The following is a 23,125-nucleotide window of genomic DNA, read 5'->3' on the forward strand; positions in this document are numbered from 1 at the left end:
TTTAAAGTAAATTTTTTAAGATCCTTTGCTATGTAATAAAGATGGCTTTGTGGTTGTTTGATGCACAGTTTCCATGTGTTTGGTGTTTAGTCCCCCCAATTAGTTGTTGTTTAAAGTACGGGCACAATACAGTAGTGTAGGTGGCTTTCGTTGTGGTATATTTTATTTTTATTGTACGCATTTTATTTTTTATAGTACGGTATTTGATTTTGTGATAACCTAAGTGCAGTATATCTTGTAGATTAGATAGTAGAAGTGTGTACTGCATCTAATATGAAATGATATGTCTTTCTCAGTCATGTAACTTAGTTCTTCTTTTGTGTTAAAAAGCTGTTATTTTATTGTCATTTTTATTTACTGCATATGCCTTTGTTTGTTCTTATAATTCCCTTACAATATACCGTATTTAACATATCTGTTTTCCATCATTGAAATAACTTCTGTACATTCATCTGATATCCTCTACTATATATTCTAACCCAGTCTTAAAATTCCCTGAAACCTTTGTGTAAAGCAAGAGCTCTCTCTCTCTCTCTCTCTCTCTCTCTCTCTCTCTCTCTTTTTAATGTATCCCTGTTTTTTCAACTCGTACCTATATCCTCTGGTGTGTGTGTCCCTCTGATTGTATGCCTGGCCTGTCCACATGCTGTCTTTGAGAGCAGGATCCACCTATTCCTCTTCCCAAGTGCGTCTCAACACCCCAAGAATTGAAGGTACAGTATGAAAGCCACTCCCATGCCCTGAGCCTCTCTTGACTGGTTTTTCTTACTTACTCCTCATAGCTTATGTAGATAGATACCTTGTTTGCATTTTGATTTGAAACTTCTCTGACAAGGATTTCTTATGATATCGGAATAGACAGCCACACTGCTTCATAGGAACCCAAGTATTTTCATGAGTTGATTGGAAAAAATTATATTCCTCCTTTAAAAGAATACTTCACCTCTCATAAACTTGATTATGAAAATTTCATATTATGCCTAGATGATATACAGTATCTGTTACCACAAAATGTCTCATTTTTAAATTATATTCGTTATTAACAATCATGGATGTGGCAATTTTCTCTCAACCTAAGTGAAGAGTAATGGATAATTTTGTCAGCACTTCATAGACACGCCAAGTAAATTATCATACGGTTTTGTGATCATTTTCCATGTATCCTGGGGTTGGCCATATATTACAGAACCTGATATTTCATATTGAAGAGAGTGGCCTGTTCTGGAGGTGAATGCTTTAAAAAATTTATGTTCCCAAGTAAGAAAAATCTACACCAGGCTTTAAAGCAGACAAAGATCTGTTTCTTCAAACCTGTCTAGGTCATACTCTCCGTATTCAGGCCAAAACGAAATACACCTGTGGTTCTGGTATATTCTATTATGTTCAGCCTCTTATGGTATATTATTCATCATGAGTAATGTAACATTTTCAGTAATAGAAAGAAAATACAATACAGTCGACCCTCGTTAATTCTGACTCATAGGGGGGGAAGGGTGTCCGTTTTAGCCGATTGTCCGAATTAACCGATTTAGGGGTTAATATTGCATTATATTTCAGTCATTGTTTTCGTCACGATTTTATCCCACTTTCCACTGTAATACGTATGTAATTTCAGCAAAAATATTACATTTCCGTGAATGTGTATGAATAGAATATCATTGTAATATAACAGTATTTTAACCGAAAACTAGCAAAAAATACGAATAACATCTCAAGAACATCGGAAGCTTAGGTAAAGTCTTTTGTTTTCGTCATGTATTTTATCCTATATTACATTAAAATACATCACGTTTCAGCAAAACTGCTATTTATTTCCGAGAATATATTCATTCAGGCACAGTTAAGGTAAAATATACATGTGATGTAACAGTTTTTTAACTGAAAGCGATTCGAAAAACACGTGTACCGTCTAGCTGATACTCAATAGCTGGTGGTGCGTCATGCGTCGTTGTAAACAATAGGAGGTTGAAGTAGATTACCGGGTATTATATTAAGTGTGAAATATCAAAAAGGTTTTTATTACCGGTATTTTTTGTAGATCAATGAGAACTGTGATACCGTATATGATATGATAAGTTAGCCTGTGCTAAGAACTTCAACATAGACTACTGAAAACACGTTGTAAGGTAATTTAGCCTATTGTAAGTTGGTGAACTTCATTTGCTGAAGGAACTGCACAACTTTTCATTACTAATTGGTACATATTTTACGTTTCCATTGTTTACTGGCAGTAAATGGTAAATATTTTTCATGTCTGAAGCTAAAAGTTGCATCCCCTCCCCACACTAGTGGTGGAGATGTTACATTTAACCAAAAAGACGCTGGTGTTTTATCCCAGCAGTGGGTGGACCAGCATTTTAGCTTTAGGTCCGCGTAGGTAATATTCCTACAAATAAAAAAAAAAAAAGTTCGTTCAGATTTTGTCCGAATTATCCGAAATCCGGATTAAAGGGGTCCGAATTAACGAGGGTCGACTGTACTGTATATAATTTGTAATTTCACTTGAAAATAAAAGGATCAGCTGTATCGGAAGGTGTTCACTCAGGATGCACTCGTGTGAGAGCTTTCAGCAAATCAGCTTACAACAGGGTCACTATAACATACAGTACTGTGTAGAATTGATTTGGAGTTACCTTCCTAACATTGTTATTTATTACCTTTGAGTGATACAAAGTGGCTCAATTCGGCTAATTTTACACTTAGACAACTAATCAATGACTAAACCACAATGTTATTAAGTGCTGATAAATACACAACATAAGTATTTATGAACTTATGATAAATGCACTACAGTATTAATTTACTAACTGCTGAAGACATGTTGTGGTAAGCATGAGTGGTGAGGGAGCTAAGCCAATCAGCTGTTTGCCCGTTGTAAACAAATGACTCATCGTGTTGAGTATGATTCTTTTTTTTTTTTTTTTTGAGGGAAAGCTGATTATTTTACAATAATATTTTATCAACCCAGCACCAAATGAGCCTAAATGACATGAGAATGATGGTTGAAATTGCATAAAGGTGTGTTAAAGGGATCTTATTTTTTCTTATTTTTATCTTTATAATACAGTGGGGTATGCTATAACGAATCTAATTGGTTCTAGAACCTTGTTCGTTATTGCATTCGTTCGTTATAGGATTAATCTGTTCCAGGCCCCCAAATACAACCACTTAACACTGAAAAATATAATATATAATTGTAAAAAAGTCCATAAATATGCATCTAAACCCCTGAAATAAAGAATATCATTAATACTTGTAAAAAAAAAAAATAATAATAATAATAATGTTCGTTGTAGGAGTTTCGTTCGTTATAGCATTCTCAATTTTATAGGTAAAACCGTTCGTTATAGGAATATTCGTAGTAGAATCCATTCGTTATAGCATACACCACTGTACTGTATACAGTTTCTATATATTCATGAGGCCAATTCTGTAGTTACTTACATAAGAAACTTTACAGTACCTAACAATCATCTCTGTGAAAACAGTTGTCGACAACCACTTATGTGTGATTTTGAACCCAGAGAGTTGTCTCATAGTTTTTTTATTGTTGCTGTAATAGTGTTTTACTAACCTTGTTAGTTGTTGAAGTGCAGCAATAACATTATAACAACAATTGAATTTCTTTTAAGCTGTCCAGATAAGCAGTGTACCGATTAGCTTTTTGGGGACTTTTACATTTTCCGGACTGGTGTCTGCCTCAATTAGTCCGGTGTATATTGGTAAAAAATCTTTGAGTAATTTATGTAATGTTGCTTGGCATATCTTGGTGACCCGAGTAATTCATGCTTATGTCAGCATTTTGGGGGTAAAGATTTGGAGAGGAAGTTACTCACAAACCTCTTACCATTTTCTATATCATTAAGGAGGTAGGTGCCTCCTTCCCCCTCCCCTCACCCCGATATTAAATTTTTATCAGAAAGTACCGTACGACCTATTGTAATTTTTTAGTACCTTAACATAGGTTGTATTATTAGTGAAATTAACACAAACCAACCCATTTATGAAGTACTAACAGGTGAAATTGAGAAATACTGTTGTATGCTGTATTAGTTAATGGAATTTATTGAATTTTCTAAAATAATTTTTATACGTATGTGGTGAACTATTCTTAAGTCTTTTTTTTATTTTACTTGAATGGCATTTGTGCTGTAATGACTGTAAATGGAATTGGTTTATATTGCCTTGTCATGTGTAATGCACATATCTTAAGTAAAGCATCTGCCATCATACTGTACTAGGGGTTTCTCATGTTGAGATCAAATTGGCATATGACTGTCACAGGGAATGATGTTGCAAATTTCTAACATGCTAACTAGGCTGACTTTTCTTACATACCTGAACAGAGCATCGTGTTTTTAACTCCGCATAAATTTACCACTGATATTTGGCATGGCTAAATTGATTGCTAATGTGCACTTAATGTTATTGAGCTGCTTACTATAATGTGGTCAACCAGTATTTGCTTTTTAGAGATTGCAAAAAACACTACTGTAGTAAGCACTAGCATTATCTATACTTTCTGCACTGCACTCAACATAAAATGTATGTAGTTGTTTATAATAATTTTTTTTAGTTAATACTGTGTAACATTAATAATTTTATTTTTGTAAAAACATCATAATTATACCAGGTATAAGTTTTTATATTTCACACATTTTATTAGTGTTTGAAACTAATTTGTGTTATTTGCAATTGTACCTGTATAGTTCTGGTGAATGATTTCTTTGTGTATTTGTAACTTTGTCTCAAGATTTTGTTGGAAGAATATTGCTTCTTTTTTTTTTTACAGGATACTAAAATGCGTATTACACTGGACCCCAGCTTAACCCTTAAGCCCCGGGTTAGGGTGCTGGTGGCAGTGCCCCCCACCCGGGGGTAAATCGAGAAAGATCAACTTTTCCAAAAATAATTTTTAAACTTTTAAAATGATAAAACAATAAAAATTAAGCAAGAAGAACTATATATTGACCCACGCAGAGGGAGGGAGGAGGGGGAGATAAGGAGACAGTGTTGGTTTGACAGCTGACGCTTGTGGCCCCTACGCACTTAGCAGCTATTTTTAGCTCGCCTTTGTGTCGGAGGTGGCCAATAATGTATATATTTACTGATCTTAATACTTATTTCCTATAAATAATTCATTTAGAATATTTTACTTGCATAATTTCTCATAAAAAAGTGCTTGGCAACACTCACCAGTGGGTCGCCAGTCTGCCTGGCTGTCTTTGTGTTTGGTAGAGCAAGTAATGCATAAAATAATAATAATTCCACATATAAATAAATTTATAACATAATCATAGCATTGTTTTACAGTAATACTATCCTACAATACAACTACACTACTTTTAGCAATATTACTTTGATACAACATGATAAAATGGACAAACAATGAAAATGAAACAAACAAAAGTAGGTAATTACTTTCAGGAAGCTTCCCTGTGGCCGAGCGTGTGGCGTGACAGGCAAATAGTCACACTGGAACCTGGTAACCCGATCTGGGCATTTAAACAGTGGCAGGAATAGGCACGCGTTCTGGAACGTCACCCAGGGCTTAAGGGTTAACAGAATGGATGTGTTCTTGAAAAAGTGACATTATCGTGATTTTCCATAAAGCGAACAATTCTTTTCCATGTTAAAAGTGAAGATGCATTCACATGGATTTTCTTTTCTGTAGAGATATAAATTTCTTAACACATATTATTTTAATTTAGATATTTTATATTTTTGCTTATCACAAATAAGAGTAAATAGATAAAAATACATATGTTTTAGTTATGGCACTAGATTTTTCTCCAGCATCAAACCTCTGTAGCATATATAGTTTTACATCCAGTGTAGTACTTGCACTTGAATTTGCTGGCCTTTTTGCAGACATCTTGAGGGGAAATACACTTCAGTGTGTAAAAAATCTTGAAAGAACAACAGCTAGGTGCAGAGGCAGACCCTAACTAATTCACTCCCAAATTCAAAACAAAACCTGCTACTAACGTCATCGATACGCACAAATGCAATTTGAATTTCTTAAAATAAATTAATTATTAATTTTTTTTTTTTGCATTTAGTGGTTAAAATATATATATATTTATTGTAAAATTCCGTAAGAGTGAATTTACCTTCCATATCCTGATTTTAGTGGGAGTGATTTGGTCCATAAGGGTGAATTTCCGTAACCAGAACTCCTTTAATGTGGGACCCAGTGTATAGTGCTTATATTATTGTTATTGGTAATCCTTACATAAAGATAGAAAGCTGAAATTTGGTAGAGCACTGTCTCCTGTCCCTGTTGGTCCAACCTACATCCCCATGCATGGGTCTGTTACATTTCTACAATTTTAAATGTAGAAAGCTGAAATTTGGGAGGGAAGTGTAGGTGGCCTAGGGGATGGTTGTGTACTATCTCCTGTCTCTTCATGAGGGGTGGATCAGACCACAGTGGGTCAGGTGACAATTTTGAAGAAAGAGTTGAAATTTTTTGGGGAGGTAAAAGTGGCATGAATCTCCACCTGCGGTATCAGCCCACAGTTTTGGAGATGGTAGGGGACAGCCATTCGCTGTCTCCCTGAATTGTACTAATCAGACTAAAGAGAGGAAAGAGGGGTGGGAAGGAAGGGCACTCCTGTTTGGTCACCAACTCTAAGGCCTTATTTTAGCAGTTGTATGGGCCTCTCCCTGATAAAATTTTAGTGCCTTGTGTAATAAAACTTAATCATTCATGGATTTGTGTATTCACTATGTATGTCTTTATGTGCGTACTTACCATCACTTTGTATTATCTTAAGTAACTACATCATTCTAATTGTTCATAAAATGATTACCATGAAGGCTGAATTTGTCATGTAATTGCTGTACTGTATATATTTATAAGACATTGATAGTGAAAAATCTTGTAATTTTTCTAATTGTCATGTATTTTATTTACTTAAACCATATGCAGGGATTAATAAGTACCTTATGATTTTATATATGGATGATTAATTATAATTTAAAGTGTTCTTTTTTTTTCCTCTCTCATCATTATTTTGAATTTTGATACAGAGGAGAGTCTTTCGGATGATGAAGGAGGGGTTGCAGGCACACCTGTGGGCACACTGGAACGTAGCTTTCATGGTCCATGGTCTGGATCAACAAACCGTAAACAACGCACTGCGGTATTCAAAGCTGCAAGGCAGGCAGAACTCAAGAGGTAAGAGATATGTCATCAGCAGCAGCATTGAAATGTTTCAAGTTTATTTACATACAATTAGAAGTTGATTGCTGTAGACCTGTTGTTTTAGCAGTACTGTACAGTAATTCCTCCCCAAGCACGGGTTTACCACCTGCAGTTTTGAGTGTCACTTTTTACATAATGTACTATACTGTACATTGTTTTAACAACTAGGGTACAGTACCCAGTTTTAAGTATATACTGGTATGTGCATTTCCATACCCAACACAAGTGATTTCAAGCCCATCACAGGGTGTGTGACAATTTACCATCATCTACCACACCCAGGTCCTCATCCTTCACTTACCTCTTTATATCAATTTACTTATTTTCAGCCTTCATGTTTTAATAGTAGAGTCTGTGACTAAACTATCATTTACACTATAATTTTCACTACATTATGGATGTCAGAAATCTGAGATCCTTTCCACCATTAATATATATACAGTATATATTACCTCAGGAGTTTGTTTAAAGTTATTTCCAGTAAAAAAATGGAACTGGATATTTGAAATTAGAAGAGTGGTTTGCACATAATTAAAATGCGTCATTGAGTAAGTGCTATAAATGTACAGTTTAGCAACTTTAGCTTATAATAAATGTTCAAAATTACCATCTTCAGCTTGGATATGAACATATTATGAAGAGATGAACTGCTTTGTCAGATTTTGGAGGCAGTAGAACACCCATATAGAATGCCCCTGCTGTTCTTGGTAGGATTACTCATTCAGTGTTACTATGACCTGGAATGTGTATCTAAGCTGAGGACGACCATTTATTGCTTCTTGTTTCCCTTGCTCAAAATTTTCCAATCATACATTATGTTTACCTGTAGTGTATGTTGTAAATACATACTTGAAGGATGTTTTATGTATATTTATTATTAAAGTCATAACACATAGCTGAAGCTTGTTTCTCTTGATCTTAGGCTGCGAATGGCCCAAGAAATTCAGCGACAGCTAGAAGAGTGTGAGGTAAAAACACGAGAACTGGAGGAAAGAGGAGTTGCAGTAGAGAAGGCACTTCGAGGTGAAAGTGTAAGTTGTGTGAGCATGTTGTAGGAATAACTGCCTGATGTGCCATTTCAATGAAGCCATACGTCTACAAATTTGCAAGATCAGCTGATGTGCTTGTTATACAGTATTACCCCGCTTTACACGGTTTCACTTTCCGCGATTTCTCATTTACGCGGTACCTTGCCAGAACCAGACTTTCACTTTCCGCGGTGCATCTACTCATATACGCAGTGAAGTATAATTTTTTGTTTTTTGAGCTCATAAAATTCATACAAATTACCCGGCCAGAATATAATTTACATTGCTGGAATTCTTACAATATGATGATCATTTTGAATATAAGCATCATGGATTTTGCATAAGACATACAAATTTTAGATCTAAAGTAATAATTTGGTTTACACAAAGCAAATATTTTATCTTTTGTGCAAAATATATGTCGTTTACATTCAAAATATTCCCTGACCTGCAAGGAATCCAGAAATGTCAATTATATTATCCTAACTTTAGTCTGAGGTATTATTTATTACTATACGTTAAAATCTAGTTTTTTCACCCACACATTTATCTGGTAGGGACCGACCGACCCAGCTGGCGTGAGTGTGAGGAGGGGGGGAGGCAAGGTGGGGTACTTTGATTGACAGATAGTGTCATGAAGAATATTTTTTTTTTTTTTTAACTGAAGATATTTGTTTTAGCTCATAAAATTCATACAAATTACTCGACCAGAATATAATTTACATTGCTGGAATTCTTACAATATGATGATCATTTTGAATATAAACATCATGGATTTTGCATTAGACATACAAATTTTAGATCTAAAGTAATAATTTGGTTTACACACAGCAAATATTTTATCTTTTGTGCAAAATATATGAAGTTTCCATTCAAAATATTCCCTGACCTGCAAGGAATCCAGAAATGTCAATTATATTATCCTAACTTTAGTCTGAGGTATTATTTATTACTAAACGTTAAAATCTAGAGTTTTCACCCAAACATTAATCAGAGAGGTAGGAGTTAGTGAGCTGGGAAGAGGGGGGGGGGGATTTGAGTCCATTACAGTGACCCCTCATTTAACAAACGCCTCGGTTAACGAAATTTCGGTTAACGAACTGCCTTCCATAAGGATCTACAATTCGGTTAACGAATTTCTTACGAACCGACCTCAACATGTTTTCGCTTGCACTGACCGGGCAACCAGCTTTAGTATCAGTCCGCCAATGCATTAATCGGTTCTAGGGCTTAAATTCCTTACTATTTTAGGAAATATCAAGAAGTTTATACTATCCAATAATTTTAAAAGTTTAATATTAACTTTTTAGTCATTTTAACAATTATTGAACATAATTGAAGGTAAAGAAAGTAGTTTCTGGCGTGCCATCCAGCCTATTAACACACCAGACAGGCGTTAGTCTCTCTCTGTTTTCAGTGGAGGTAACATCTTGCTTGAGACTCTCTTCAACTAAATGCTTTTTTTCTGTGTTTCCAAGCAAATTATTGGTCATTTTGAAATAAATTTTACATATTGACAATATATAATGCAGTGCAGTGTTGATTTAAAGAAAATAATCTTGAAATACACCAAGAGAACTAAAATTTTATGGATGAAATGATGCCATGGGGTGACTTCTCTTCCACCCCAATGCCTTTTCTTCTTCCTTCTCCTCTTCTTCCTTCTCCTCCACCCCCATTCTCATCATCATCATCATCATCATCATCATCATCATCATCATCCAGGAGCCTTCTACATACACACCTCAAAGTAAGTGAACTTTTCTACCATTTTTGTTGAATTTAGGAAATTTTCAGTGAGCTGGAACCAATTACCCAAAAACCCATTGAAACAATGGTTTCGGTTAACGAACTTTTCGGTTAACAAACGACCTTCTGGAACGGATTGAGTTCGTTAACCGAGGGGTCACTGTATTTGAATGGACATAAACCTGGCGACTGTATTTCTCTTAAATATTAATTGTGTGAGCATACCATCATAAAATTTAGATGTTATTTTACTACAACATAGGTATTGTGTCGGAAAAAGTGGAGTTTGGGGGTCGGGCCAGTCTCTATTGGAATTAATCCCATATGTTCTGTTGTTCACTTAACGCGGTTTTCACTTTCCGCGGTTCAATTCATCACGTAAATCGGGGTGGTACTGTATTGAAATTTCACTCTGCTGGTTGCAGCTGTATTACTTGTGTATATTTTCTTTTATTTAACTAAGATCATCCAACAGTGTTACTTTTGTTTTTCATTTTACAGTACTGTACAGTGCTTATCAGTATTTTGTCAGCAAACATACTTTGGTGAAATTTCACATTGCAGAATAGCTTCCTTTGTAAATATGGTACTTGGTGTTAGAAACAACTGTTTTAGCATTTTATATGCTTTTAAAAATATGTGCTACCATATACAGTACTGTCTTTACAGTCGGTATTGATTTGTTAATATTTAATGGTTTACTAATTCATAGTCAGGAAAGCAGTCTTTTGTCTGCTTCAGTAGTACAGCTTTGTAAACATCACTTCTAACTTTATTTTTCCAGTGCTAGTGTGACAATCACATTTTACAGTTCATTAGTGTTCAATACTCTGACAATTATCAGGATGGAGCAAATCGCGATGAGGCAGACTTGATGGGTGACTGGTTTTCAATGGTTCACGAGAAGAATGCACTGGTAAGGTGGGAGCAGGAACTAATGGTACAAGCCAAGGAGCTGGAACTGGAGGACCGTCATGTGAGACTAGAACATGAACTTAGACATCGAATGGCCCTCTCTGGTAAGTTGATATAATGTAGGAATTTGTTGTTGCTGTCAACAAATTCAGTGATGGAAATACTTTGGTTGAATTTAAGATTAGTCACCTTGCTGCAAGTGCAAGCTTTTGAGCTTAATAACAAGTTAATGGAAAAAACAATATTTGGCTGGAGGAAATTTAAGTTTCTATATGTGAATGTTTTTATTTAATGTGTTGTGATATTTGTAGGTCAACTGCACACGTGTAACAATTAGAATGTTAATTTGCACTTACAAGTCCTAGGCCCCGGTACCCAGAACTTCCACAAATGGTTGACCAAAATGTGGGATATTGGCACCCAGCAACTTTTTTTTTTAATCACCAAAGCAATTCTTCATACCATGCAGTGATTTTTATGGTATTTCAACAGTATCTATAAATGCAACTCTCTTCACTCAAGGTCACAGACCAGACTGAATTTTAAAAAAGTTATTCTGCGGGCAAAGCCCAAGAGGTACAATATTTTTACCATGGATCTTCTTGCTACAACCTGTACTACATCCATAGTGGATAATTTTTTCAATACAATTATTTGTATATTGTGGACACAAGACAGTGAAAATGTAATGAAACTTTTCAGACATGCCAGTTTGTCCAAGACCGTGAGTGTTAATGATGTATAATATTTATGAATTGTCACTTGTATCTTTTAGTGGAAGTTTCATTGCAACAGCAGTATTTGTAGAGCTCCTGTGCTATCATATTTCAGAACATGAGAAATCTCGTGATGATATTGACCGTGAAGGCACCATCCTCGCAGAAATGTTGAGTATCCTGGAACAGAAAGATGCATTGGTCACCATGTTAGAGGAGGACAGACAGAGGTGCGGCCACAACCACAATACCATGCCCTCTCTCTCAGCCTGTGATTTACTCACCACTGAGAGGCTGGTTACCACCACCAAGCCTTGTACCATCCCAAACTGCACTACCAAATTGCCACCCTGTCTTGCTACCAAACTCCAGAATCTTACAGATTTGTGTTATTCATCTTCATCATCATTAGCTTCCTTAATTCCTACACCCATCCATGGACAAATGACCTTAGACACATCGCTGTTGATTCCCATGAGTAGTCAGGATACAGATGTGACTTCGGTATTGCATGCTTGCTTGAATCCATCTTTGAGACCTGCCTCCCTTCCCCTGGCTATTAGAGAACGCATAAGTCACTTTGCCCACAATCCACCCTCCCGTAAACCAAGTGTTTTTGATAGTGACCCTTGTAGTAAAACTTGCACTCACTATCAGCTTGCACAGAGAAAGGTTAATCTTTTTAGTAGATTGAGCCGTGTAAGACGTACAACTGCTCCAGACCTAAGCTTGTACAGTCAAAGAACACTTATCTCGGACACATCTTTCCCCTTCCGTCGCTATAGTCTCTCTGTTCCACTTCCATTCCGCACAATTGCACCTGACATAGTGAGTAGGACTGCAGGTGCATCCTCTAAGAGTAAAGTTGAAGGTGCCCATTATAATCACTGCAATTCTAGCTTGCTGAATACTGCTTGTGGTTATGCCATGATAATAGTAGTTTGTGTCTGGTTTTTACCACATGTTGTAACCTTGTTGTCGCTCCTTTTGCATCAAACTTACAGGGGTCCATCCCCATTCTAATTTGTAGCATTTAACAGAAGGTATGCCTTACTAGTTATTAATATTTCATTAGAAGTACAGTAGTCATTATCATTACCATGTACTGTATGATATATGTATATTTATTTGTATCTTATTATGTACTGGATACTTGCATGCCTATTGTACTTATTATTCCTAAGGCCATATCTCTTGCAGCTGAAGTGATACAGATATTTCCACAGTAGTGTAATTTGTTATTAGTGCATTAGTATATGGAATGGAGCATTTTTGCATGATGATATAGTAGTTGGCAAACAATATACTCTCTCCAAGACAATGAGACAGACCCTCCTTTTAACCTTTTCCTTGCGTACTTCCTTCCGGATGGCTGGCTGGCAGAATGTTGTTGGTGCCGGTCTCACCCGCCCTTGTAAGTTCCATCATGTTACACTACAGCAGCCAACACTAACACCTAAACTGCAAGGCAGAGCATCCTTTTAACTGCTATTAACTACACTTGATTGGCTTTGATATGAGTGACCTACCACAGCTTATACGATCATGCTATTGTGTGACAAATGGTAAAGTTAGAAGTAATAATGGAGACAAGTACAGTTTTGAGAAAGTGAAGTGTGACTCCATGAATCCAGATTTTGTCTCTAGGTGAACAGGTTCCTGGCCTCACAATGACAAGTTCTTGGTCTAACTATAATCATTTCTCAATGAAATAGTAACAAGTTCTTGGCCAAACCACAACAGGTTCTTAGTCCAACTATAACAGATTCTTAGCCTGCTTATGGCAGATTCTAAGCCTAATTATAAGTCTTCTTGGCCAAATTATATAGGAGGCTTTCAGTCTACAGTAGTTTGGACAGGTTCTTAACTATGACAGGATCTTTGCCAAACTTTGACGGTATCCCAGGATAAGTACCAACTTATTAAACTCAATCTGACCTCTGTTAGAGCGACTGTCAATGTGTATGATGATGGACCTTGGCAGCTTGGTATGATATATGGGCAAAATAGCATGATTTAAAGAAATGTTAAGGTGAATGTAAAATGTGTAATTGTTGGTGGCTCATGAAGTACTGAACCATCCAGTCTCACAATAAATGGAGATTGAAGGTGAAAAGTTTTAAAATTTTGCATATAACCTCTATCTTGACACAACACATGCAATGTAGCACACCTGAAACAGTCTGATATTCAGAATTATTATAAACCTTTATAACAGATACAACTTACAGTCATTACATTATAACTAATTTTGAACAACATACAGTACCCATAAGTTCATTACTGTGCAGTGGTTATGATGCAGTAAGATATTGTTAACTCGTGGATTTTTTTAGATTGTATTCATTCTCATAGTGCATGATTCCCAGTGTAAAAATAATTAAGGATGCAAAAATGGATGGTTACTTTAATATGAATTACCGGTATTCATATTGACAAATACTGTAAGTGGTTATGGTGGTGGAAAAACACAGGCAACAGCTGAAGTTTTTTACTGTAATCTTTTAGCACAAAGCCTTGCTCATGCAGAGTAACTACTAGAGACAAGATTCAAGATTTTAAATAAAAAACCTTTAACCGACACCTGTACGTGAGTCCTCCTAATTGGTTCATTCCCGCTATTGGCTCTTACCCCTTTGTTGGCCCTGCTCCATTCAATGATGTCAACAACAATTTTCTCACAACTACACACAAAGCAGAGAAATCCTTCCCAGTGATTTCTAACTTGCTTATTCATTATATACATATGCTTCCTCATCCTCTAGACTAGTCCTTTATGAATTGCCTGAGCTTCTTTCCACTTAGGCAGATATACACACTCATCGATGTGTATTACAAGTGAGTTTCAGGTATGAAGTGGTTATATGTCTACTCTTGTGTTCATATAATCTCTTGTCTAGACTGTCCTGATTCACCAGAATAAACTAACTGCCAATACAGTAACTTCTATATAGAATCTTATATGCAACACTTTATTTGTTAATATTTTGTCTGCTTTACCTTGCTCTCTCCATATTGCTTATCTCAATCCATTATGTATTGGCTTTGTTCATTCCTACTTTTTGTAAGAATTTTTCCGCAACATGGGCTTTTACGATTATGGAATTGTCATATACCCCCTCTATGTATCATTTTCTTTTTTGCTGTTGCATCTCTTTGATATTCTGATTGCATTCCTTTTCAGTTTCATAATAAATCCTTGGGAAGATCGTAACTTTCAAATGCCTCTCTTATATACAAGCATCCCCGCGTTACGGAACCCCGGATTGCGGAATTTCGCTCTTACAGAATTTGTAAATTATGACCAATAATTTCGTGTTACGGCCCGTAAATCCGCCCTTACGGAAATTGGGGTAAATTTTAACAATTAAAAAAAAAAATCACTATAAAATTTAAATTTTTTTTTACAAATTATAATTTGTTTGGTGTGGATTTCTTGGTGTTTGCTACCACCAAGCGTGGCTTCGCCACGCGGAGTCAGTCCATTGTTTACATCCAGTGTGCGCGCATGTTTCTCACCCCAGCAGTTGGATTTAACTTTTACAACATACAGTAAGTACAGTACAGTGCATTACCCTTATTCAAGATGACTGGAAAGAGGCCATCAAGTGGAAGTGACCGCAGTAGTGCAAAAAGAAGCCGCAAAGGCATTACATTGGATATTAAACTTGATGTTTTAAGAAGGAATATCATAAATTATTTAATGTATACTGTATTGTATGTGTTTATAAATGTTTATTTTCATTCATAAAAGTGCTTGAATTACTTTTTTGGAGCCGAAAAAAATTCCTTAGGAACGCATCTCCATTTTATAATGGAAGTGAATGGGAAAATAGGTTTCGCATTACGGTCAATTTTCCAGTGACGCAACCCTTCGGTAACACGGGGCATGCCTGTATTTAAATTCATTATTTAAATATTCCTTACTAACATATCCTGATAGCACTTAGAAATCTGAAGAAGAAAGCGATGAGGATATTAAAGAGATGGTGGGTGAGGAAGAAAATAGTATAAACAGAAAATCATAACTGTTCTAGATTCAAGAGAAACCCATATTGTACATAAATTCCAGCATTACTATCTCTTCACCACTTGGTGGTCTCTTTGAATCCACACTTAAAGGTAAATTAGCACTAAATAATAGAACAGAACACCGAGAGCCCGGACTAGCAGATGTTAAACAAACCTTGTAGGAGCTCAAAGAACAAATTGCAAAATAGCCATTACCAAATCATGATGTACCACAGGGTAATGGATTAGAGGGGTTCGACCTTTATTCTGATAGAGGAGAAAGTTGTAGAGATGTTAAGATTAGGTTTTGCAGGATTCATGTACAGTAGTGCATGGTAAGGCATGGTCTATATAAGTAGATTAGTTCATTAAGGATATTTCTGTCATTAGTTAGTTTTCACCAAAAAAAAAAATGGAGAAGGTAATGTTATTGATTTTCTTGTGTGTACAGTCAAAGCTTTAAAATCAAGCATTATGGATTCCTGAATTTTACAAACTAATGAGCATTATGGAACCCAGGTTGTGGTTTTCCATAAAAACATTATTATTTGCATGAAATAAGTATAATGAAACTATACCAAAAATTTTATATACAGTATAAAATATAGATAGATAAAAGTTTATCATATACCTGTATGTTAAATACAGTGAGCCCTCGGTTAACGAACACAATTCATTCCACAGAATCATTCGTTAATCGAAAATTTAGTTAACCGAATCCATTGTTTCAATGCGATATTGGGTAATTGGTTCCAGCTCACAGAAAAGTACATACAAAGTAAAAAAAAATGCAGTAAAGTACACTTACTTTGAGGTGTGTTGATGATGACGATGGGAATTAGAAGTGGGGGTGGAGGAGAACGGACAAGAGAAGGAAGTGAGGATGGAGGAGAAATCACCTTTCAGTGGACCCATGCTTGATGCAGCAATTTCACCAATAAAATTTTAAGTTCACTAGGTGTAATTCAAGATTATTTTATTTAAATCAACACTGCACTGTGCTATGTATTATCAATATGTTAACTACATTTCAGAATGACTAATAATTTTAATGTAAAAATTCAAAAAATATTCAAGACACGCCAACAAAACGATGTTCACTCCACTGTAAACAAAGCCAAACTGACTCTTGGTGGGTGATTCAAGCGGTTGATGGGCGCACAAAAAAATAGTTCCCTGTACTGCATATATTATCAATATGTTAACTAAATTTTAAAATGACTAAGAATTTTAATATAAAAAATGCAAAAATATTAAAGAGCACAACTTTCTTGATATTCACTCCACTGGAAACGAATGTAAACATAGAACAGATTACTGAATTGGCAGACTAGCCCATCAGCTGATGCTCACAACAAAACGCGTTTGTCGTAAGGATTTTGTTAATCGAAGTTTTGTTCATTAACCGATTTGAAGATCCTTATGGGAGGTAATTCGTTAACCGAAATTTTGTTAATTGAACCGTTCGTTAACCGAGGGACCACTGTATAGTAGTACCGAGTGTTTTATTCTGAGGTACTTGTATTAGGTATGTGCATATCGCCGCTAACTCTCTATTACACATTAATTGTTGGTTACCTTGACTGGCCATGCATGCAGCCACTTTCCACACCAAGACATTAGTCACGTACACAGCTACTCTCCGTATCTACACAACCAAAACAGTGTTGTATGAATAAATGAAGAGTATAACATACCGGTATACAGTATAAAAAAAAACAGAATAAAGTTATATTAGCTCTTGAGATTTACTCCAAATGAAGGTTTCTGAGGTTTTGCTTAAAGATTTAATGAAAAAATATGAAAATTTCATAAATGTTAAATGTTAAAATTGATTTGAAAAAAGCTTTTTCAGAATTATGAAAATACGTTAAAACAGAAATAATGTTAATCATAGATTTAAAAGTACAGTACTGTATATAAAAACATCAGAAATGATAACAGCAATGCTTGTCAGATAGTGGAATAATAACTGCATTTGTGATGTGGAATTATGAGCAACCAAACCTGCAAACTTGGCTTTTATAAATGTAAAATTGCAGGGTTTTTTAACAGTGGATATTTTAGCCATGACTGTACAGTATAATGAAAATTACATGGGAGTTTGGGATATTTATTTTAATAGTGTATCTACACTTCACATCATATTTTTTGTATCCAGTGGTTGAAACACTTTCTGTAATTTTTTGATAACCTAATTATGAAGACTATTTTTGGTGGATGTATGTTTTCTATAACTACCCATTTTGATGCATGCATTTGTATGGATTTGTAAGCATATTTTGCATGCATATTTATTAACATTTACCATAACTTGCTTTACATTTACAATCATAAGTAATTTACTTAATTTTATGTAATTACAGTATGTATTATATTTTTATTTTTATTTGTGATTAGTCTTGCTTTAGCCGAGTGAATATTTTTTGAGTCGTATATATCAAGTCAAGCATCAACATGAACGTTTATCCTGTCCTGCACAAAGAGTAATCTGCTCTAGAAACATTATGTATTTTATTATTAATTTAGATTTTTATTATTTTACTTTTTCTGTAACATGTTATCTTAAGCAATAACAAATTAAGCCTTGGTCACCCATGAAAGTTACAGTAAAAGTTAAGTTTACCTTTATCCTTATTTTGCTATATTTCTTTTTCTAACTTCCCTTCACTATGCATCACCTTTTAGACTGTTGTATGTTCTTAAACTCCATGCTGTCATATTTCAAGTAATATTGCTTTGTTACTGTTGTGTTACCTTTCTTTTTCTCAATCTCTTAGTGTTTTTCTTTCATAAAATCATTTTGTTTGATGTTCACTTTTTCTTATATCTGTTTTTTCTGTGTACTTTATTATTGTTTTTCTTTCACATACCAAAATTTTATTGTAGGTGTAATCACGCACATTATTTTTAGTAAGGCAACTGATGAGTGTACCTAGCAGCTAAACCAACAAGTAGTATTATACAGTAATGTGAATGTTTTGAAAGTTGGTGTTGAACAATGTTACCCATTCTTGAGTATAGGACAGTGAATTATGATTACTTGAGAAAATCCAATCATTTGTGGAAATCTTGATTTACTACTGCACCTGTGTATTCAGGCTAAAGAAATTTTCATGTTTCACTTACTGTAACATATTTAATTGAGAATGGAGTAAAGATAATAAGTAGATAGAAAGCCTTGGTGATCATGACTAATTATCTTAACTTTTGACTGAATATTATAGATGAATGGATGTCAGTTTTGTTACAGCTTAGTCATGTTGGCCTTATTAAGTGATCATCCCTGTACCCTAAGTATTGTCATCCAGTACAGCTGTGTCAAACTACGCATTATTATAATAGGTGTAATTGAGCAACTCTGCTCTATAAATGACACATTTGAAAATTCAGTACAAGAATGGATGTGGGAAGAGGAAGAGGAATAAATGAATAACTGGTAGTCATTGCATGAAGAGCAAGTGTAACATTGTAGGTGTCCAACCTATTTAACAATTAATTGCAAAATGTTGTAATTAGCTGCAAGAAAGTGGAATGAGAAAAGAAATATGAAATGAGAAACAGGAATTTGATAGTGGTGGTAGACTATGCAAAAAAAAATCAAGTATCGAGAGATATAAGCAGAGAAAATATTTAAAAATGTACTGTAAGTTTAAAAAGGTTTTAATGATTAAAAGATCCCCCCCCCCCTATTTTTACTTTCATGGGTGACTAGCCGTAAATAATATATTTATTTTCTAATTTCTCAGATTGTTAATCATTTTGGTGCTTTGTTTATTCAATACATATAATTCTTAATATTGTGATTTTGCTTGGCAGTATTGGTTAGAATCTGGAATAAATAAGTTTTCTTTAATACAGTATGTGAACTACAGCTCCATTGAGAAGTTTTAGTTTAATATTGTTTTAAGTAAAGTGATTATAAATGACTACTGGTGTGTGATGGAATGGTAGTTTTGTTAGCTACATATTCTTTGTTATGACACCATTGTAAAAAATATATATTTTTCAGATATATGGAAGAAGACAGAGATTTGGAATCGGTTATGCTACGAAAAGGGCTTCATCTCTCGCCACTCAGAAGAGAAACTGGTGTATAATTACTATACTCAAACGGCTTTTGCAAAAATATGATCAGCCTTGTTACTTTGTGTGGGATGTGGTATGATGACAAGGATAATGGGTCATAAGTTTTTACATCGTTGGTGGCTGATCTTGGTGTGTCTCAGATCTAACTGTTAACAGATCCTTAAGCTTATGTCCTTAATTCGTTAACTTAATGCAGTAGCTGTTTTTATCCTTAAGTTTTGTAGCAATTTATTATATACTGCTCTTGGAAAATTATAACAACTGCTTTATTTATATAAAATAACAGTTAAGATCTTCCATTCATGCCACAAGAGAAACTGCAATTTATTTATTTATTTTTTCTGTATAGGAAGCATACTTTAATTGGTGTGGTCACATTTTGCTGGTACATTTGGGGAACTGTTAAATGGTCTCCAGATTTTCTCCTCTGTCTTTGTAATGTACAAACTGAGATGCCTGATACCTTTTCTGCAGTGTAAGTGAAATTAATTATGACCAAAGTTGTGAGGCTTTGCAAGTAATGTGACAATAAGTCAGTTTTTCGATTAGTGTTCACGAATATCTCCCCAGATGCGTTGGATGTGCCTACTAACATCTTTAACATTATTGGTGAGACTCAGAAGCACCTTGTCATGGTATTCCTGTTGAGAGTATTGTTGTTGTAAATCAAGTAAATGCGTTGTATAAGTTGTTAACTACTGGAATGAAATTTGTCATTTTAACCAATTGTACAAGTGGTGTCCTATGGGGTGGCAATTATTTCAAGCATGCCAATATTTCAGTTTGCATGTTGAATTTATATCTCTTAACATAACTTCCTTGTAACTTGAGAGGTGTCAAGGTAAAAAGGAATTGATGAAAACTCTGAACATTGTGGTTATCAGTATTAGTTGAATTCCAAAAAAAATACTGTGCCTTTAACATTAGATCTGCAGCAAATGTTTATACAATACGTATAGTTAATTGTAAAAAAAAAGATAATGGAACTGCTAATGGTTTATTGGTTAATTGGCAGGCTCATTATGCTAAGGATGAACCACCTGTGCTTGGTCTGTTAATGTGGCTCAAGATCCACTCTCTTGATGTTGCTGCATTTCTCAGCTGGCTTCTAAGGGCTAGTGAGGAAATATGATCACTGTACAGTAGACAATCTTGTTACTTTTATACTCTTAACTCAACCAGTAAAAGCTGCTGAATTGTTTTATTGATCGATGCTTACATTTGTCAGACTAATTTCATTGTTGGTATACAATATGCTCTCAAATTTTCATATACTGTATTTTTCAGCAAGCTTCTTCAGGAGAGCAATAAGAAACAGAGCAGTATACTTTTGTTGTGATGAATACTAAACATAATCTTTTTACTATGATTTCTAGCTTTAACTTGTGCATTTGTATATATCATCTCTGATAAGTAAAAAAAAAAAAATATTTTGCATGGAACTCACATATGTTTTAATGATAGTAGTACACTAGAAATCACTCGTATAAAGAATTGCAAGTCTCTATCGAGGAGGATGTACAAGTGTTTTAAAAAATCTGATATGCGGCATGTTTTGGCCAGAATGGACGGGTTTTCACTTGATAGTGATGTACAAAGGCCAATATATGACACTTTGCATTTTGAATTGACAGTTGTAAAGCATGAAATGAGAAATATAACATAAGACGCAGGAGACATATACTTTGAGTTCAAGCATTCACTCGGACACTCAACACAATGAATGCACGAACTCTAAGTATTTGTCTTTGTCATTTGTTGCTATATTTCTCGGTTCATGTTTTACATTCAGATTGCAAAACGTCATTTATTGGCCTTCGTACGTCACCACCAACTGAAAAACTGTTCATTTGGGCCGGAAAAGCTGTAGGTCTGTTCTTTCAGTCAAGTGGGCAAAGGTTAGCTTGATCAGGTATGTGTTGAAGATGTTAACCTGTTTATAGCGAGTTTCAGCAAAGTCCAATCAGAGTGATACCAATGTTAGATTGTGTACATGTGTGTATATGAATGACGAAAAGGAGTCTGTCATTGTTTGTGTTATGCATTAGAAGTGCAAAGGCAGATATTCTTTTTCCTATGTAGAATTATTTCTTAGTCTTGTATTTAATATTCAGGTCTCTGTTGATTCAAATCATAATGATGTAAATGGATTCATGCTCTAATTTATACAATTTTTTATAGATTCATTGTCTCATCAACAGTACATTGAAGCTGATATTGGCTGTTGTTTCATACTGTATCATTATTTACCATGGTGCTCTTAGTAAATGAAATCTTTAAATTACTGCTGGTTTCATTCGTCAACTGTAATCTTAGTCAGTGTGACTAACAGGGTAGAAAGGCCATAGTGCAGGGCTGGCAAACCTATGACACAGGTGCCCAAGGTGGCACGCGAGAAAATTTTCTTGGCATGTGGCATCCCATGGGTTATGGAATTTCATCCTTATGGAATTATGAAATTCAGAACATAATTTCAAGTTATGAAATTTTTTTTTGACCTTAGGGAGTTTTGAAATTTTTAAAAAATTAAACAAATTGTGATTTTTAATAAAAATTTATACAAAAACCATAAAAATATTTCGTTTGGATGCACATGTAGTGTCCACAAGGCAGTTGGAAGGCTGCTCACCTCCCCAGTTGCCAGCATTCACCTCAACAATGGAGTTGCTCGGTTAGAATTCTTTCCCCAGATTGTGTTCATTTATGCAGCTGTGTTACTGTGTACCCTTATTCATGATTGGTGGAAAAAGACCAAGTTGAAGTGAAAGCAGTGGTGATAAAAGATTCAATAAAGGAATTGCATTGGAAATTAAACTTGATATATTCCTGCAGGACTCAACGTCATTTTTGGTAAGTAAAATTTGAGTGATTTGCTCATTTATTATGTTGTTACAACATTAATGACTCATTGTTTGTGGTTAAAATCATATAATTTGTATATGTGCTTGTGTCACGTTTTTGGGCCTCAAAATATTTCCTTAAAAACGCATCTCAACTTTTATAATGAAGTACTGCACAGTATATGGGAAAAGTGGTTTTGCTTTACAGAATATTAAGCTGTGGAAAGATTTTCCCAAATGGAACCCTTCTTTGACCTGTGATATATATATATATACATACATACATATATACATACATCCTTGACCACCGAAGGGTCAAGACGTACCTGGCGCTCCTCTCGGAGCAGCCAGGTCAACTGTTTAGTTGGCCCATACCAACCCCCTCCCCTGAACCCTCCTCCCCACCGGAATATCAACAAGTTCTCGCCAGAAGTTACAATTTCATTTAGGAAAGGAACGGAACCAGTGTTAAACAGAGGTGAACAGTGGTGAACAGTGCTTAAGTCAGTGAGAACAACTCAACAGTAACAGTCGTACCCAAGTTAACCTTCACACAGTGAGGTCCCA

At 35.1% G+C, this 23,125-nt stretch overlaps 1 protein-coding gene across 6 annotated transcripts in view; it reads left to right on the forward strand.

Moving 5' to 3' along the window:
* The window catches only part of LOC121867957 (F-actin-monooxygenase Mical-like), a 151,250-nt gene extending 129,248 nt beyond the window's left edge, over positions 1–22,002 (forward strand). For 5 of the 6 annotated variants that reach the window (XM_042368122.1, XM_042368121.1, XM_042368123.1 and 2 more), the window contains 6 exons: positions 663–713; positions 7,036–7,183; positions 8,133–8,241; positions 10,832–11,006; positions 11,734–11,848; positions 19,642–22,002. In XM_042368122.1, coding sequence (XP_042224056.1) covers positions 663–713; positions 7,036–7,183; positions 8,133–8,241; positions 10,832–11,006; positions 11,734–11,848; positions 19,642–19,729 — 686 coding nt within the window. In that variant the 3' untranslated portion in view covers positions 19,730–22,002. The remainder of the gene's footprint in view (positions 1–662; positions 714–7,035; positions 7,184–8,132; positions 8,242–10,831; positions 11,007–11,733; positions 11,849–19,641) is intronic. The other variant, XM_042368124.1, reaches the window with a different exon arrangement.
* Positions 22,003–23,125: the final 1,123 nt, after the last annotated feature.

This window comes from Homarus americanus, unplaced genomic scaffold (genome assembly GCF_018991925.1).
Source record: "Homarus americanus isolate GMGI-L3 unplaced genomic scaffold, GMGI_Hamer_2.0 scaffold37032, whole genome shotgun sequence".
In the NCBI taxonomy this organism is placed as follows: domain Eukaryota; kingdom Metazoa; phylum Arthropoda; class Malacostraca; order Decapoda; family Nephropidae; genus Homarus; species Homarus americanus.